The sequence below is a fragment of the Dendropsophus ebraccatus genome, chromosome 8 (genome assembly GCF_027789765.1).
Source record: "Dendropsophus ebraccatus isolate aDenEbr1 chromosome 8, aDenEbr1.pat, whole genome shotgun sequence".
Taxonomy (NCBI): domain Eukaryota; kingdom Metazoa; phylum Chordata; class Amphibia; order Anura; family Hylidae; genus Dendropsophus; species Dendropsophus ebraccatus.
This window is the reverse complement of record NC_091461.1, coordinates 84,513,878-84,531,412: the sequence shown is the minus strand read 5'-3', so window position 1 is coordinate 84,531,412 and position 17,535 is coordinate 84,513,878. Positions and strand designations below refer to the sequence as shown.

General features: G+C 43.0%; 1 protein-coding gene across 1 annotated transcript in view; it reads right to left on the bottom strand.

Moving 5' to 3' along the window:
* The window catches only part of PATL1 (PAT1 homolog 1, processing body mRNA decay factor), a 42,914-nt gene that overhangs the window by 14,883 nt on the left and 10,496 nt on the right, over positions 1-17,535 (bottom strand). The window contains exons 5-17 of the mRNA XM_069980800.1: positions 17,309-17,509; positions 17,176-17,235; positions 16,801-16,884; positions 15,103-15,296; positions 13,981-14,067; positions 9,549-9,729; positions 8,343-8,466; positions 5,503-5,600; positions 5,349-5,408; positions 4,515-4,663; positions 1,489-1,648; positions 1,261-1,401; positions 555-643 (exon numbers count right to left, since the gene is read on the bottom strand). Coding sequence (XP_069836901.1) covers positions 555-643; positions 1,261-1,401; positions 1,489-1,648; positions 4,515-4,663; positions 5,349-5,408; positions 5,503-5,600; positions 8,343-8,466; positions 9,549-9,729; positions 13,981-14,067; positions 15,103-15,296; positions 16,801-16,884; positions 17,176-17,235; positions 17,309-17,509 — 1,628 coding nt within the window. The remainder of the gene's footprint in view (positions 1-554; positions 644-1,260; positions 1,402-1,488; positions 1,649-4,514; positions 4,664-5,348; positions 5,409-5,502; positions 5,601-8,342; positions 8,467-9,548; positions 9,730-13,980; positions 14,068-15,102; positions 15,297-16,800; positions 16,885-17,175; positions 17,236-17,308; positions 17,510-17,535) is intronic.

Genomic DNA, 17,535 nt, shown 5'->3' with positions numbered 1-17,535 from the left:
CTTAGACCAGGTGTAAACAATCTTTTACAGTTTGATGGCCACACAGAGAAACATAAAAATGAGAGATATAAATAGCAAAGCAACTGTGAATATCAAGGTGAGCACCCCTGCTCAACATGTCCAACAGAAGTTGAGTTAGTCAAGCATAAGCGCAGCAACCTCTACAAATACTTTATGGGACTTAGGAAAACTAGCAAATATTTCACAATTTCTATAAACTACAGTGTAGCATGCAGCACAATTACACAGCCACCTCTTGATCTTGTCTCTTCCTATCTGGTGGTCACACAAAAAGTTAGGTCGCTGCTGAGGCCAGAAACTGGCCAGGCAGGCATTTTCTGCAGTCTTGACTTATCAAAGGAAGCAGGGCGCAATAAAGAGCATAGGGGGCCGCAGTCTCCATAAATGTCCAACTCATGCAATTTGTGCGAAGCATCCCACATCCATAACATAGGTCACTGGAACTGTAGCATGCAGAGCAGGGCTAACCACCAGATAACATTTTTCATATCTGTGAGAGACTAAATGCGGGTTATAGAAAAAAAACAACATACCACAGAGATTGGTTCAGTGCAGTAGGACATTCAGAGTTCATCAACTCTTCACCTCGTTCAAGAATCTGGCAAAGAAGCGTTAGGCCAAACTGTGGGACAGATGGTAGGAACAGGTGAGTGCACACTTAAGCCTGGTTCACACATTTGTGTGTACCACATGGCCAATCACTTGTAAACATTGTGCAACCAACAACTGCACTACAAAACCGAGGTGACTGGCACACTTCACCTTCCAATAAATTGTCATATTAAAAAACACTGTCCACTAACTAAAGATTTTACAGTTAAAGAGAACCAATCATGGATGAAAATCAATCCCCCCCCCTAATTAGATGTATTTATTTATTTTATTAATATTTGTAAATATATTTGATTATTATTTTCGTTCCGGTGCAGTAATGCCGGCCGCCACCATCTTGTTTACGTCACGCTGGAACGCACGTGGCGTCATCAAGATGGCGGCGGCCGGCATTACTGCACCGGAACAAAGGATCAGGTAAAGTATAAGATACAGACTGCAAATGCAGTCTGTATCTTCATAGATAGACTTAGGGAGAGAGGACCTTTGATAATAGGGATAGTGAATTTTAGGTGATTGGTTCTCTTTAACCACAAATATTCTAGTAATTAATGTCCTATTTATTAAACAGCAGTATGGGTGACTGAGAAGCTGTTCATCTTGCCTACTACACCCACAAACACTTACCTTGTTCTGGAGCACAGCTGTAAGCTGCTGTTGAGGGGAAGTAACACCAGATCCACAAAGACACTGTAGCAGAGAAGTGATAGCCGATCCCGACAGATGGCTAACCACTTGGGCACATGGAGGGGCTAGGCATGGCAAAATCTGAGAAAGAGACGGGCTGTAAGCAAATTTGCTTGAAACATGCAAGTGTAAGTACAGATCTGGAAATGTGTAGTAAAGAATGGACACCTGGTCTTGAACATCCTTCTTGATGAGGAAGGGCAAACTGTATGCTGCAGTAGAAATCAAAGAAGTGCACTGCTGCAAAGGAAAGAAAGGTAAGATCCGAGCAACCAGGCGCTTTCCCTTTCTGATGCACATGATCTGGACAATCTGTTCCTCAGCTGCTCTGTGGGCAAAGGTAAAACAGTCAATAAGCAAACAGCAAAATTTCCAAGATTTATATGGCCAATGAACACATTTTAAGTTACAGTTTTCCTTTGTTCATATTTCCTGAGCAGACTACATGTAATAATAAATAGCTGACAAACAGGACATCAATTTAGTATGTTAAATGATGTGCACCTACTCTTTAAAGGTGGTGGCCAACCAAAAGTATTGAGCATATTGTATTAGAAAAGTTATGTCATGTAATCACAATTCCTCCTGCTGTTCCCCATACTAATCATAAAAGCAGGTACGTCTCCTTGTTTGGCCACATTGTCAACAGTGATCCCATCCATAATATGGAGCAAGCACCTCCCTGTGTATCCTCCACTAAGCCTGTATATGTCTATGGAAGCTCTTTAAATGGAAATGAGCTACTTTGTCATTTTTACACATATATATGGATGATGTGCTATGGAATGGACTTCAAATCTCCCGGCATCACTGTTCACGATAATGCTGTGAGCTCTCAATCTGTTTAAAGCGAATGTACCAGCGGTACGTTGTTTTTCTGTTTTTAACATGAATAGACCGGAGCCTTCTTTTTTTTTTAACCTGCGGCCCGGTTCCCAAGCTGGTCTTTGCATGGTAAAAACAGAGAAGCGATATACCGCTGGTACATTAGTTTTAAATCTTCATGCTCCGAGTTACAGAGCTCACAGAATCATCATAAATGTACAGAGTGTCATTACAGTAGTGCGAACATTTAGACAGTTCCGGAGCTTACACCATCATTATGAATGGTGTTGCCAGTCCGTTCCATAGCATCATCCGTATATACGATCCTGTAAATCCATAAAACATGAGAATGACCCCTAAGACTCCATATGCCAGTCTTACCCCAACAGGGACCTAGCTCATTATACATCACGCATCCCACCTTAGTATAGCTTCCTTAATCAGGCTCTATGAGTTAAATGGAAGTTGTACAGACAGCTCAGTTAAGTCAAGGAATCACACAAACTGTTTGTTTTCAGCATCCCAGCCACCGCTTGTGGCTGCCATAAGACCAGAGAGGGTCTGGGAAGCCATGTTCATGCGAGATGGGAATATACCTTTCATATGTACATCAGTAAGCAATATCGGTGAAGATCAGTGTCAAAGACCTTGGAATTAACCAAAGATCTAGGAAAAATAAAACGGGCATAAAGCAGCGATCGATTACAAGCAGGTAAGATCAGTGTTTTGTACTTAAAGGAGACCTGTCACCCCCCATGCCGGGGTGACAGGCTCCCGACCCCCCGTTACAGCCCCCTATACTCACGTGATTACGCCGGGTCCGATGCCCATAGAGAATGACGGAGCATCGAACTCCCCACTCATTCTCTATGGGCGTCTGACTCTGCTGTCAGCGCGCGCGCCAGGCTTCGGGCGCTGATATCTCTGTGACCCGACCGGCTGAGGAAGCGGGACCCGGCGGGATCACGTGAGTATTGGGGGCTGTAACGGGGGGTCGGGAGCCTGTCACCCCGGCACGGGGGGTGACAGGTCCTCTTTAAGGTCGCGTTTCAGGGTACCAGAAAGAGAAATGTCTCTTTAATTTAAGAAAGGGGTCTGGTACCCCAAAACGTGTTCTTATGGGACCCTAAATAACGAACACTGATCTTACCGGCTTGGGAATAATTGCTGCTTCAAGCCTGTTAGCGACTCGAAGCTCCTGTGATCTCTGGTTAATTCCATGGTCTTCGTCACCGATCTTCACATTGCTTCCCTGGGATCCACTGGTTCTGGGAACTCGTCAGCTTCAGCATCCTCCACTGATTGCGCATGAAGGTGTCGTGCTCTTAGCACAACTCCACCAGGTAGTTGGTTTCATCACTCATTGGTTTTCATGTTACCGCTAAGTTTTACCCTGTGGCATCTTCTTCTATCCTCCCAATTAGGCAATATCAGTAGGACTGAAAAATTTTTTTTTTTACTTTCAAGGATATACAGTGGTACCTTGGTTTAAGAGTAACTTGGATTAAGAGCGTTTTACAAGAAGAGCTCAGTTTTTAAAAATTGTAACTTGGTTTAAGAGCATTGCTTTGGTTTAAGAGCTCCCTGTACTGGGTGGGAGTGGTGGGGGGCATGGTCTGCATGCTGTGGTCTACAGCACTGTACTGGGGCTTGCATCAGGGGACAAGACTGTGGAGGTAATTTCTTCATAGCTGTAAACCCCTGTATCCCGGACAGAGAGTGCTGCATTTATGTGCCCACATATGCCCTGCTCATTCCTTCATGCTCCCTGCAGTCTCTGCCAGCCCTTGTGTTTCCCATCCTCTCCATTCCTGCTATAGTGTGCCTGCACTCAGCCATTCACACTGCTGTATAGAAAAGTTTCTGCCACTATCCTCCTGCACAGCTCTGTGATTCTAACTTCCTGATTGTCCAATGCCGAACACCCCCTCCCTTCCCCACTGCTGTCATGTGACCACACTCACCTCTGACAGCAGCCCTGCTTCTCTATTCTAGCCTGTTGTACTACGCTACTGCATTATGGGGATCTGAAAATTTGCTTTGGTTTAAAAGTGATTTGAATTACAAAGCACAGTCCCGGAACAAATTATGCTCGTAATGCAAGGCACCACTGTACTTGCAATTAGCCTATAGCTTTTTTATCTATAAGCAATTAGCTTATTAAGTAAGCTTATAATGTTTGTTAAAATAAATGTGGAGATGGCCAGTGCAACCATTCGCCTTCCCACTTTAATTATTCAGAAGCCTTCTGGAAACTGGAAGGAACAATAAACTTGGCTGCTATGGAAAATTGCTCTATTTTATCCTGTTAAGCCAGGTTTGATAAATCTTTTCCAATGTTTTATTTTTCCATGGTCTCAAAGAGTTACCTCTCATTTCCTTCCTTAACCTTGAGGATGTCACAGAGGTGCTGCAACTTTTGCCTGCGTTCTTCAGTCAGAGCTTCCCGCTCCTCATCTTCACAACAAAGGGAAAAACGCCGCTCAAAGTCTTCCAGCTCTAACAGTACAGAAAATGCCTGCAATGGAGAGTGTCGGGCCATGCCCATTGATCAGCTAAATTACACCGCCAATTGTAAGTAACCTCAAAGGTCATAAAGGCCACTGATAGACTTGTGTTGAGGACAAGTCTTTATTGAGGTAACAAGGATATGCTAGATGTACTTCTGAGAGTCATTCTGAGAAGCATATACACAGTGTATGTCATAAGAAAGGGTAGTTAGTCAAAAGAGCATCGTTGAGTTTGATATTTTATGGTCTAAGATTCAGTAAGGACAGATTTTATAATATATGTGATATATAAAAGAGTGATTCTCACATCAAAAAGAAGCTACAAGGCTTCCTATTTCCTTAGTTCCAAAAACTAAAGGTCTAATGATTTAATGTGAACACGTGGATGCACCTGTAATAAACTATAACCAATGATCCCACCCCATATTTCAAAGAGGAAATAGGAAGTACCACAAAATGAGAAAAAGTGCAGTCCATAGATTGCCCCAGTTTGTTAAAGTTTGGAGAATCTTAGCTCAGACACAACTAAAAGTGACTTTGCTACAGAAAGTTAGTTGGGACCCTTCTATTCTCTGGTCTGCTGGTGGATTATCATTATCTTGATCCACCAACCAAACTTCTGACAGAAGTGGTTTCTTTTTAAACCATAATTATCCCTGTTTTACTCTATAAAAAAAAGAGGGAAAAAAAAACCTTTTCAATGATGACAAGAGTCTGACGCCTTTTGTCACGCACTTGCTTTTCCCGAGTTTCCTGGCGTGAAAAAAGAAGCACATGAGATACATGTTTAGTTATTTTTTAATCAAATAATATTTGCAATAAAAAGAAAATGTGGATGAGAATTTACCTCTTCATCAGAACGATGGGTTGCCACAGCGTCAATCATCTTTCGTGGGTTGTTCACACTAGACACTGTTAGCTTTCCAAGAGACCCTTCAAACTGCACTGTGCATTTAAAATGAATCTTGTGTTATTATCGTCAGGTGAACCAATTAATAAAAAGGAAAAACGCAAGTATGCATACTCCCTACACATAGTTTCTGAAGTTATGCATATAAAAAAAAATATTCAACTTGAACAAATCTTGCTTAGGTCTAGTGGTCTACTTTTGTCATTGATCACAATGACACCCCAGAAATACAAAATTTGCCAATGTAGAACTACCAGGAAAATTTTAAATGTAGATATAACACATAAAATATTATGGCTATGTTCACACCCAGTAAAATAAAAGCAAAATACAGCTGTGATTTTGAGAGAAAAATACAATCATATAAGAGAAAAATGTCCATAATTGAGTACAGGTGTAATTTGTAAATTCCAAATGATGAGTACTGAAAGCTGTAAAAAGACCTTATGGGTACAAACAAACACAGCGTACCCGCAGCGGATTTCTTGCTGTGAATTTGCAGCCAAATCCCATTCACTTTAATGGGCTAACATACTCGTAAGCAGGATTTTCATTCCGCTGCTAGTATGTCAAACTCAGCGCCATTAACCCCCGCGGCCCAAGAAGATACTGCAGCACTGATTGGCTGACCGTCGGGAGGCCCTCGAAGCAAGCAGGAGCAGGGACCCAGTACAGTATCTCCCCGGGCCGCGGGGGTTAATAGTGCCGAGTTTGACATACTCGCATTGGGATGCCAATCCCGCTGCGAGTATGTCAACCCATTGAAGTGAATGAGCAAGTATCCACAGAGGATTTCGCTGGGGATTTCGCTGAGAATTCGCAGCCAGAAATCCGCTGCAGATACGTTGTGTGTTTGTACCCTATAAATGAAAAGGGGAAGGGTACTTTCAGGTTAGTGTCTACAACATGAATAAAATCCCCTCATTCTGTAGACAATAGAGTGTGCTTTATATAGGGATTCTCACCTTTTTTTTATTAAATTTTATTTTCATTTTAATACAGTAAATAAGTCATATAAAATCAACAAAACATGCAGCTGAATTCAATGCTAAAACAGTGCAATATGATATACATCAACTGCTACCACAGAAAAAGCAGCAAGAGCATTCCAATTTCCCCATATTTTCCTGTACTTCCAAGCCCCATTCTTCTTCGTTATAAAATAAATTTTTCAGAACCCCTAACCATTTCCACTAAATTTTTTCAGTTGTTAAATTCTGGTGCCCTAGGGGCAAGCCACCCTTTCAGAATGATTACTCTCGCTAATAAAATTCTAAGTATTAAAGAGCACTGAGATTTAATTTAGACTGTAGGGATTCCCACCTTTAGGGACATCATTCAAAAGCAATTAACATTTTATTTTTCCCCCCTTACCCAAAACCCCTTAACCCCCCCCCCCTCTCTCGCCCACAAGAATCACGCCTCAGATGGTACTCCTATCTGGAAACGGCAGTTTCCCAAAATTGCATCTAAAAACTTTCATGACTTCCTCTATCTTCACTGAAGTAAAATGATATTTAATAAAAGTTCACCATTTTCAGAAGAAGCCCTTTGCCCCCTTTTCTGTGTGTCGTTCTGTCTCAATCCGATCATAGTGGAGCATGTGACTCATGGTGTCAGTAATCTCTGTCAACGTAGAAACCGTAGCCTGTAGCCAGAGCCGAAGTATGCACTCTTTACCACCAGGAGAAGGGAGTGAATAATGAGAACCGGAGTACTATTAAAGGAGAAGTCTGGCAAAAATTTTTATTAAAGTATTTAAGTCCCAAGATACACTTATTATGGGAAATGCACATAAAGGGCTTTTTCCCTGCACTTATTACTGCATCAAGGCTTCACTTCCTGGATAACATGGTGATGTCACGAACCAACTCCCAGAGCTGTGCGGCCTGTGGCTGCTGGAGAGGATGATGGCAGGGGGACAATGAAGGACACAGCATCTCTCTGACATCATCCTCTTCAGCAGCCACAGCCCGCACAGCTCTGGGAGTCGGGCCGTGACATCACCATATTATCTAGGAAGTGAAGCCTTGATGCAGTAGTAAGTGCAGGGAAAAAACACTTTATAAGCATTTTCAGTAATAAGTGTATATTGGTGATTTGTATAACTTTTGGGGCACAATACCATACTGTAATAAAAATTTTCACCGGACTTCTCCTTTAAGTTCTAGCCCTGGTGTGTCCAATGTGAGGACATGGAAGATCACAGGTTGAGGAGTCAACGGCAGGGTGACCTTCCACACCTTCTTGGCATATGCCTCGGACCAGACCCTTGACACATTAGGGCATGACCATAACCCATGTAAAATATTAGTTCTGTCCAGGTGACAAGAAGGGCAGGCTCGCAAATAATGGGCCAGGGCATCAGCATAAGACAAGTCAAAAGAATATTTCCCCTTATGCATAATTCTAAAATACATCTCATGCCATTGTCCGTTCACAACTGCTTTCCGCACACCTTCCCATCCCTTCAGAATACAGTCTGGCAACTCCTTTGCATACTGCTTTTTTTCTGCTTTCCTCTCCATCTAAAGCCAATATAAGCCACTCTCCACCTTCTTACAGCTGGTGTGTAACCCCTCCCTGTTCTCTTAAACACTTAAAAAGCACAATGTCCCTCTGACAGATCAGATGTACCTTATCTTGTTCTGTGCAGCAGTTAAACATTTTTAATATAAAACTATTTTAAAAATTCCATTCAAGAGTTTAAAAAAACTGTGCAAAGATGCCCATAGCATTTAAACTAACCAGCTCCCCCCCTCATTTTAACCACTTACCTGGTTTGTAGGCATGCTCCAGTTTGGCTACCTGTGGTGTGATTAGTTTTGTCCTTTCTTTTTTGGGACCCTCACTTGGCCTGTCTTGACAGGAGGAAAGCTTCTCCAGCTTTTCAAAGTAATTCTGTATTTCACAACAAAGTTATGTTACAAACCAACAACTTACATTTCTCTACAATATTGACTGCATATGTTAGCTATCAAGAACAAACTATCTTATAAGTATAAAGTGTTTCAATATTGGGCAGTTCAACTTCCCCCTAACCTACGATCTAACTACGATTCTACACAAGGCCTACCCCTAACACAAATCTCACAAGAGTAAGAAGAACCAACTGACCAACAACAAGTTTATGTAGACAGGCTTTGTTATCATAGCTAATGTGAAAAGATTCAGATTACAAATTATGGTTTCTAGATTTCTAATGATAGGACATTGATCCAGTGATTTACTCTGATTGCCACATTTAGAGTTGGGATAGAATTTTCCCCTTGGTATGGGGTGACTGGCATCTGAATCATAAGCGTTTCTTGCCTTCTTTTAAAACAATATAGTAGGGTTATAGGTTGAAAAAAAGAAAGTTCATTTAGTTCAACCTTGTTAACTATGTAAAAGGTACACACCACCTCAGTCACTGACCGCCTGAGCGGTCATAACGTTGCAGCTAGAGAAGCCGGGTATGTGACATACCAGTGGCACAGGAATGGGTGAGTTTACTTTGAATTTTGTGGGACTGGCCATACACATTTGACAGCTATCTGTTGTGATTCCCCCATACACACTGCATGTTTGGCTAAGCATGCTAGTGTTCTAAATGGTAAGAGGGCAGTATACAGCAGAAAGACCTTTCTGCTGGTGCTTTATCTTCCTTTAAAACAAAAAGATTTGGCATATTAAAATTTAACCGTCCGATTTTTCTCATACCTCTCTGCCATTAAGGAGGCCCCCCCATACATATTAGATGATGGGCCTAAAATGATTCCAATGAGCATGGCCAGCTTAAGAAGAGCTAGCTTTCTACAATTGTGTTCAGCGAGTACATCAATTCACAACAACACTCACTATGGCCTTTTACTTGTCTACAATTAGCAAGGGGAAAAAAACAAACCAACCATTGCTAGGATTGGAATCAGCAAGATCATTAATGATGAACGTTATCTACAGCCTGACATCCCAAAGAAAGATGTGTGTTTTAAACCATTCACCTGATAGTAGAAGTCATCATGGTAGGGGTCAGTGCTCTGCAGCTGGAGAAGCTGAATACGGCAGACCCACTCCTTCTCTCGTTGAAGCATAAGACCTGCATAGGGGTCACGACGATGAGCTTCAGTGTGTGAAGGCCTGGAAGAACGATCTCCTCCAGAACCATTAACACCTCTGTGTTGGCTAAAGAACAAATACACAGTTATAATTTACAGACAAAAAAGATATTTCTGGCAACAAACTCTGTCTTGGTTTAGTAATTTAATTTTTGCATTTTATCTACTCATCTTTTCCTTTAAAGCTCTTAAAGGGGTATTGTCATCTGAGCATGGTGGATCCCCAACGATCAGCTTGTTATTCCCTATCCCATGTATAACAACTTGATTGCTGGGGGGGGGGGTCTAACTGCCTGGATCCCCCCCCGATCCCGAAAACAGGGAAACAACTGCCCAGAGGTGAATGGAATGAAGGCATGCCTAGTGCTCCATTCATTGTCTATAGGACCACCAAACTAATCCAAGTACTGAACTTGGAAGCATTCAGCAGCTCCATACATCAATAGAGCACCCGCCATTGTGGCTGTGCAGGCTCCCTAAAGTGCTTCATAATCCAAGATCTGTCCTGGGGTCCGTTGAGCAGGGGATGCAGTTATTGTCATAAAAATAACTTTTAATCCAGCAGCGCTGTGTCTAACGGCCGGGGCTTACATTTGTATATGCATTAGGCTGGCACACCATCTCTGTCCTTCCTCCCCACCCTCCTCAGCATTAGGAATGCTCCAGGCAGAATCCTCCCTATTCCCCACCTGTTTGTAAAATGAACATGGGCTGGATCGTTAATACACCTGTGCAAAGCTCAAACAGCAGTAAATGTTGAGGGGGGTGGAAAGGAAGGACAGAGAGGGTGTGCTAGCCTAATGCATATACAAATGTAAGCCCCGGCCGTTAGACACCGCGCTGCTGGATTAAGTTATTTTTATGACAATAACTGCATCCCCTGCTGAACGGAACCCAGGACAGATCTTGGATTAAAAGCAGCTATCCGAAGGTACCAGTGGTTTGGGGGGGGGGGGGGGGCAGATTGTGGGTACAGAGTCGCTTTAAAAGTGACAGTCCATTTTTTTTGCTGCACACATACTCCAAAAGGGCTTGCTCCTCCTCAGCAAGCTATACCTGCCCACTGACACCGAGCTAAATTAGTTTGTTACAAAGCAGTAAAAGAAGCCTAAAAAAAGGGGAAATCATCAGAAGGAAAACAAGGAGAAAAAAACTACTTTTGACAAGTGCAAGGAAAAAGGGAGGTACAAAAAAATATACCATCGGTCCAGAAGAAATAAAAGTCCCTGAGCAGCAGAAGAAAGATGGAGGAAAAAAAAAATAAAAGATGTAAATGGTGTGCACAATGTTCAACTTGTGCAAGGAATAGGAGACAGAGGGACAAAGTGAGGAAAAGCACAAATTGAGGTGGAAAGAGGAAAACAACCTTTGGAAGGAAGGTGGGCACCGGGTAAAGAATTACCTTGTCCTAGTGCAGGATTACAAAGGGAGAATGCCAGGAGAAAGCTGCTAGCTTATAGACTAGCCAGAAGAGATACACACCTTCCAGAAAAGGAAGTGCGGGTAAAACGTCCACGAGTGGTCAAGTGTTGCAAGGTATCCAAAACAAAGTTTAAGTCCCATACCATGGTGGGAGAACGATAGGTAAGAACTGCATTTTCAACATCATTTTCAACATCAAAAAGCCCTGGGAGTTGGAGGCCAAGGGCCCCTGGAAGTAAATTGAGAAGGCTGAGAGGCGGGGGAACTGAGAGCAAGACCCACCTCCAGTCCCAACTGGAGAAAGGCAGGAGGATTCCGCAGTGGAAGGTTTACAGACAAAAAACGTGATCTGAATTACTTCAGGCTCCCAATAGAATGCAGGTGGTAGAGGGGCCCATGGTAAAGCAGGTCAGCTCAATCTGGAAGGTGTAGGGGTGCATCTGCCTAAAGGTTGACTATATTGGCACATGTGGCCCACCTGGGCCAGTCCTGAGCCCCAAGGATGACTGGGGTCTCCTTTTTGTTGATTCTCAAAGTTCTGGGCAGGAAAGGAAGGGAAGAAATAGGCATAGGCAAAGGAGGCCCATTGGATTATGAAGTTGTTTGTTGCAAAGACCAGAGGGTCCTAGGTTGGGGACTTGGTGATTCAGTCAAGATGTCAGGTCCACATGCGGACTCCCCCAGCGGTTGCAGACCTGTGCAAAGGCCTCCATGTGTAGCATCTACTTTTCAGGATCGGTTCTTGTGTGGCTTGGATAGTCATTAACCCAGTTGTCCACTCCAAAAATATGGATTGCTAAGATGACCATTCAGTTCTGCCCAGGCTCTTAGGTCCCCCTCTACTTATGTATAGATTAATATGCATAATTGGGAGGGGACCCAAGAGCCAGACAAAGCAGGGTGGTGCACTGAGAGGCCAAGGAACGCCCTAGTGCGCCTTTACAGGTTTCAATTTAAGGGAGGCTGCATTTGCCAGGAAAAGAGTAGTAAACCATAAAAGGAGGGGGTCCACGGAAAAAAAGGGCAGAGAAGGTCCAGATGCTTGAACCTATGAAACCGTGTGTCGGTATAATTTCTCGGCTGAAGGCAGGTACCCATAAGGAATACCCCAAAGAGGGTTGGAAGGGCAGGCCTCTGGGCCACTTTTAAGGTGGCAGAAAGCCTGGTTGGTCAGGTTCAGTATGATAGCTGGTCAGAAGAGCAGGTGTGACTAATTGAGCAGGAAGGCGCTCCACAGATATGATCATAGACTTAAACTGCTCTATGCCAGAGACAGACTACAACAGAGGGAGGGCCCAGGAACCCTGGGCAGTGAGTGGAGGGTTTGAGATTAAAACCACTCAGGAGTAGAAGTAGGTGACAGAGATTGGAACTTTGGACCTGGGATCAGAAATGCTTAGCTAGATTGCCAAGCAGAGGGGGTAAAGACAACATCAGGTTCTGTGTTCATGAGGCTGAGGACAGAGGGGCTGCAGCACAGGTCAGGGAGAAAGGGATGAGAAGAGGATGGGCTGTATAAAGTGGAGTGGTCACCCAGCAAACAAACAGCAAGAAACAAACTCATTGGTTGATGCCAAGGAGGGAGTGGTGTGCTGTGGACAGAGGCAGAAAGAAGGAAGATGCGACATTAAGAGAAAGAAGCTGCTGCACATCAAACCTATGGCTTATACTATTGCCGCTAGGCTATGTTTAAAAACCAACGGATGTTGGTATATAATTTGATCAAACCATATTGCCCCATGTACCACGTGCCAGTCTCCTGGTTCACATGGGTCCCTACGCTAACTCCACACAAAGTGTGTACATGCAGGGAAGGGATGCCATGGAAGAGCCCTGCAACCCCAATGTCACAGGAACAAACCCAAAATGCCCCCCCCCCCCCCCTAGCGGCATTAGTATCAACCAAAGGTGTGATGTGCAGCAGCTCCTTTTTCTCCATGTCGCATTTTATTTTTCTCTCTTTTCTGAGCAGCTGGTATTCCCCTTCATAAGACCCACATGACCCAAATTAGCAGGACACACCTGTGCTCACACCTCCTATCTTTCCCATTCTAATCTGCAGCAGTAATGGTGAGTGCAATACCATATTCATACTTGTGTTGTTTGGGGAGAGCCTTCTCCACCGGTGGTGCCGGCTGGGTTTTGGGGGGCATTTTGGGGTTGGTCCTGTGACATTGGGGTTGCAGGGCCATTCCATGGGGCAATATGGTTTGATCAAATTATATACCAACATCCTGGCGTTGGTTTTTAAACATAGCCTAGCGGCATTAGTATCAGCCGTAGGTGTGATGTGCAGCAGCTCCTTTCTCTCCTTGTCGCAGAAAGAAGGAAGAGAAGGTGCAAGCCTGCAGCTGATAGAGGCATGCAGACAGCACAGAGACCTGGAGAAATGAGCTGCATCAGCCAATGATACGGGTTGGTGGTGAGAGGAGGCTGGCAGGGGGTCTAGGGAAGGGAGATAGGAGAAAATGAAGCACACACTACTTCGGTATCTGAAGTTATGCTGCCGCTTTTTCTGCCTCCCTGAAAACTAACAAAAAAAAACCTAAACTGGAGAAAAACAACAAGAAAAAGACCAAGTTTTTAGAACTCTAGACCTGTGTCAGCCTCTTACATTAAAAAGTTCAATGTCAATGGGGGGGGGGGGTATAGTCTTCCACCTTTTTTTCTTATAACGTCTGCCAACTAGTGGCACAAGCCTATAAATGTGGTCTGTGTCCCACCAAGTGAAAATACTGAGGGTAAAAAAAAATAAAATTATAAATTAGACATTATTGACTTAATAGGGTAAGAGGTTAATTAAGTGGGCAAAAAAAAAACACTTTAAATACAAAAATGCTTCCAGGCTGTGTCTTTAAGAACAAGAAATCACTTCTACTTTAGGACCACTACTTACTTGCGGTTCTGCTGGCGCTGGTGAAGTAGACGTCTGTGCTGAGGGTGCAGGTGAGTGGTATCTGGGCGGAACTGCAGCTGCTGAGGCCTGAGAAATACAATGCTATAGTCACAAACAGTTTTGGATCCTGTGCCCTTAAAGTGTCAGAGAGATTTATGAAAGTTTTTAATAACAGTGACAGTTTATCCTATTCAGGACTGGGGTTTTGAATTTTCAGGATTTTCTTTTCCCCACTGCATTACTGGAGCCATAGCTTTTTTATTTATTTCTTATTTATTAAGTATACCTTAAAGGAGAAGAAGTCCGGCAATTTTTTTTGTTGAGTATTGTTTTGCCCCCCCAAAAGTTATACAGATCACCAATATACACTTATTACAGGAAATACTTATAAAGTGCTTTTCCCTGCACTTACTACTGCATCAAGGCTTCACTTCCTGCATAAAATGGTGATGTCACGACCCGATTCCCAGAGCTGTGCGGGCTGTGACTGCTGGAGAGGATGATGGCAGAGGGATGCTCAGTGTCCCTCAGTGTTCCCCTGCAATCATCCACAGATCTGGAAGTTGGGTTGTGACATCACCATTTTAAGCAGGAAGTGAGGTCTTGATGCAGTAGTAAGTGCAGGAAAAAAAGCACTTCCTGTAAGAAATGTATATTTGTGATTAGTATAACTTTTGGGGGGGCAATAAAATATCTAAATAAACTTTTTCATCTGACTTCTCCTTCAACTTTTAACTGGTGCTAGATGGCTTTTACAGATAACTCACAAAAGTATACAGCCTGATCTAGCTTATGATGGCAAACGGCACCACATCTGAATAATTTGATCAGTTGTAGTGCCAGTTTCCATCCAGCGTGTTGCTTAATAAAAGAAAGTCAACCTCGTAGCACACATGTGCACTGTGCATAACATTTTTACTGTATGGTGAACGCAGTAAAATTAGGTAATCCACAATAATGTGCAGCAGAGTTTTTTCCCACAAAGATATTTTATAAAAACTATATCTTAGAAGGTAAGGAGGAAAAAAATGGAAGCAAAAAATTGCACACTAAATAAGTTATATTTATTGAAATTAGAATACCATTTTACTTCTACTTGCATATATTTACTTGACAACCCACCTTATATTCTTAAGATGAGCTCCTGGAGCAGCTGCAGAGGGAACACCGAAGAATGGACGGAATCCTCCACCTCCTGGTGCAACCATTGGCCCTACATGTCCTTGTAAAAGTTTGGGTGCGACATTAGCCATAACAGGCCCATGGAGACCACCGGTACGAGCAAACTGGCTGGGGGACATCCGGCCAGCTGCTGCCTGAAAGCAAAAAGGTAGAAATAAACACAACAGACAACTGAATATGAGGAGGCAAGCAGCTATATGATATGGTGTGGTCAAATTTGCCCTATGCCCTGCTCATTTGCACAAATGTAAATAAGCAAATTGCTCAGCTCAAAATAGTGTATACAGTGGTACCTTGGTTGAAGAGCGTTTTGGTTTACGAGCTCAGTTTTTCAAAATTGTGACTTGGTTTAAGAGCATTGCTTTGGTTTAAGAGCTTCCTGTGCTGGGTGGGAGCGCGAGTGGAGGAGGGGCATGGTCTGCCTAGCGGGGTCTACAGCCCAGTACTCTGACCCAGGAAGTCTCCTTCACCTTCCAAATCATAGATCTATTTCTGGCTGGGGCTTGCATCAGAGGGCAGCACTGTGGGGTAATCTCTCCATAGCTGTAACCCCTCTCTCTCCCCAGACAGAGTGCTGCTGTACTGTGCCCGCATCTGTCCTACTCATTCCTTCATGCTCCCTGCAGTCTCTGTCAGCTCTAGTGTTTCCCATCCTCTCCATTACTGTACAGTAACTTATAATATCACATATTCTGCTGTTTCTGATTGTTTGTTTTCATTAGTTTTACATGTTATTCAGAATAATAAATATTTATTTTTGGGGTTGGGAACCAATTGTCTCCATTTCTATGATTTCTTATGGGAAAATTTACTTTGGTTTAAGAGTGGATTTGGATTACAATCACGATCCTGGAACGAATTATGCTCGTAATACAAGGCACTACTGTATAAGGAAAACATGTAACTGAATAAATAGCCATTGCTAAAATGTAACGCTAAAAAGCTTTTAACAGTCAGCAAAAATAGATCTATTTCTTTTTGGACCATATACAATATGCAGTACATGCTCAGCTCTAGTCCAGGTTTTAGAACCATGGCAAAAAGATCAAGAAAAAAAAAAAAAAAAAAAAGTGACAACTCCCCAGGCACCTTCCATACTAAAGGCCCTATTACACTAAATGATTATTGTCCTTCCTTGGCCGATTACCGAGCTTTCAGTCCGATAATTGGTTAGTTTAACTTCACATTTTAAAAGGCAAAGATCTGTCAACACTGTGGCTGAAAAATCATGATTATGCCACTGACAGTCTGCTGCGCAGTGGCAGCAGATGGGCCGCTCAAACAATCTAAGAATGGTTTTGTGGCCCCTCCCACTCCTTCCTGCTCGCTGACACAGGCAGCAAGGGGGGAATTAGGGGGAAGAGAGTGGTGAGCTGACAGGTTGGCACTCACTTCCTCCGGAAAATTGTGACATATAATACGGCCTTAAGACACAAACAACCCCGTGTACACACTTTTTTCTCTCTTTGGGCAACCTGTTTAAGATTTTGGTCCTGAAAACCAGAAGCACACTAACTCTGCATTCTTACATACTTCTATTATATATAATTTTTCCCTCTTATGAGATGCAAACAAATGATATCTAGACACATACGATGCACTTAAAAGCAGCAGGGTAAGAGAGAGATAAAGCTTTACCTGAGCTCCTCCTATCAGTTGTGCCCGCTGAAGTGGGGACAGGGCAGAAGGGAACGGGTGTCTCAAAAGCGTTGCTGGGTTACTCTGCAGAAAAAGAGATTCTATAGATTCTAGCCTAAAGTTTATACATTGAAGATAACACTGAAAAAAGCCACAATTTTAATAGGCATGAGTTTAGGCCAGGCATGTCAAACTTTTGTTTTTAAAGCACGTAATCCACTTATTGCAAGTGTAAACGTCATAACATTTTGTATCTGTGCTGGAAAGTGATCCATAAGATCAAGCATCCGCCTTGTGTCTAACAAATCCTCAAGAACCCAATAATGTTAGAAATGCCTAGCGAGTAAAGATATAGGAACAGAGACTTGGAATTACCGGATGGCTGTTGAAATTGGTGGAGGCTGCTCGAATGTGGATGGGATTCGGGCATAAAACCTGAAAAACACACTTATAAGTAACTTTATCACCTATGAAAATTAGGACCATCTCATATAATAATCATTAGTACCTGCTGCTGACTAAATATAGGGCCAACATGTTTTGGGGGAGTCCCAATAGGCACGGCTCTGACAGGTGGACTGCCTATAACAGGAGAGGTGGATCTTCGAGGCAAAGCTCTCTCTGAGGCATCTCGTTCAGCATATTCTCTGTTTGGAGGAGGAATAGGTGCCAAGCCATACTCATGCAGTATAGAGAGTGGACTCATATCCTTAAATAAATAAAAAGGCAATATGT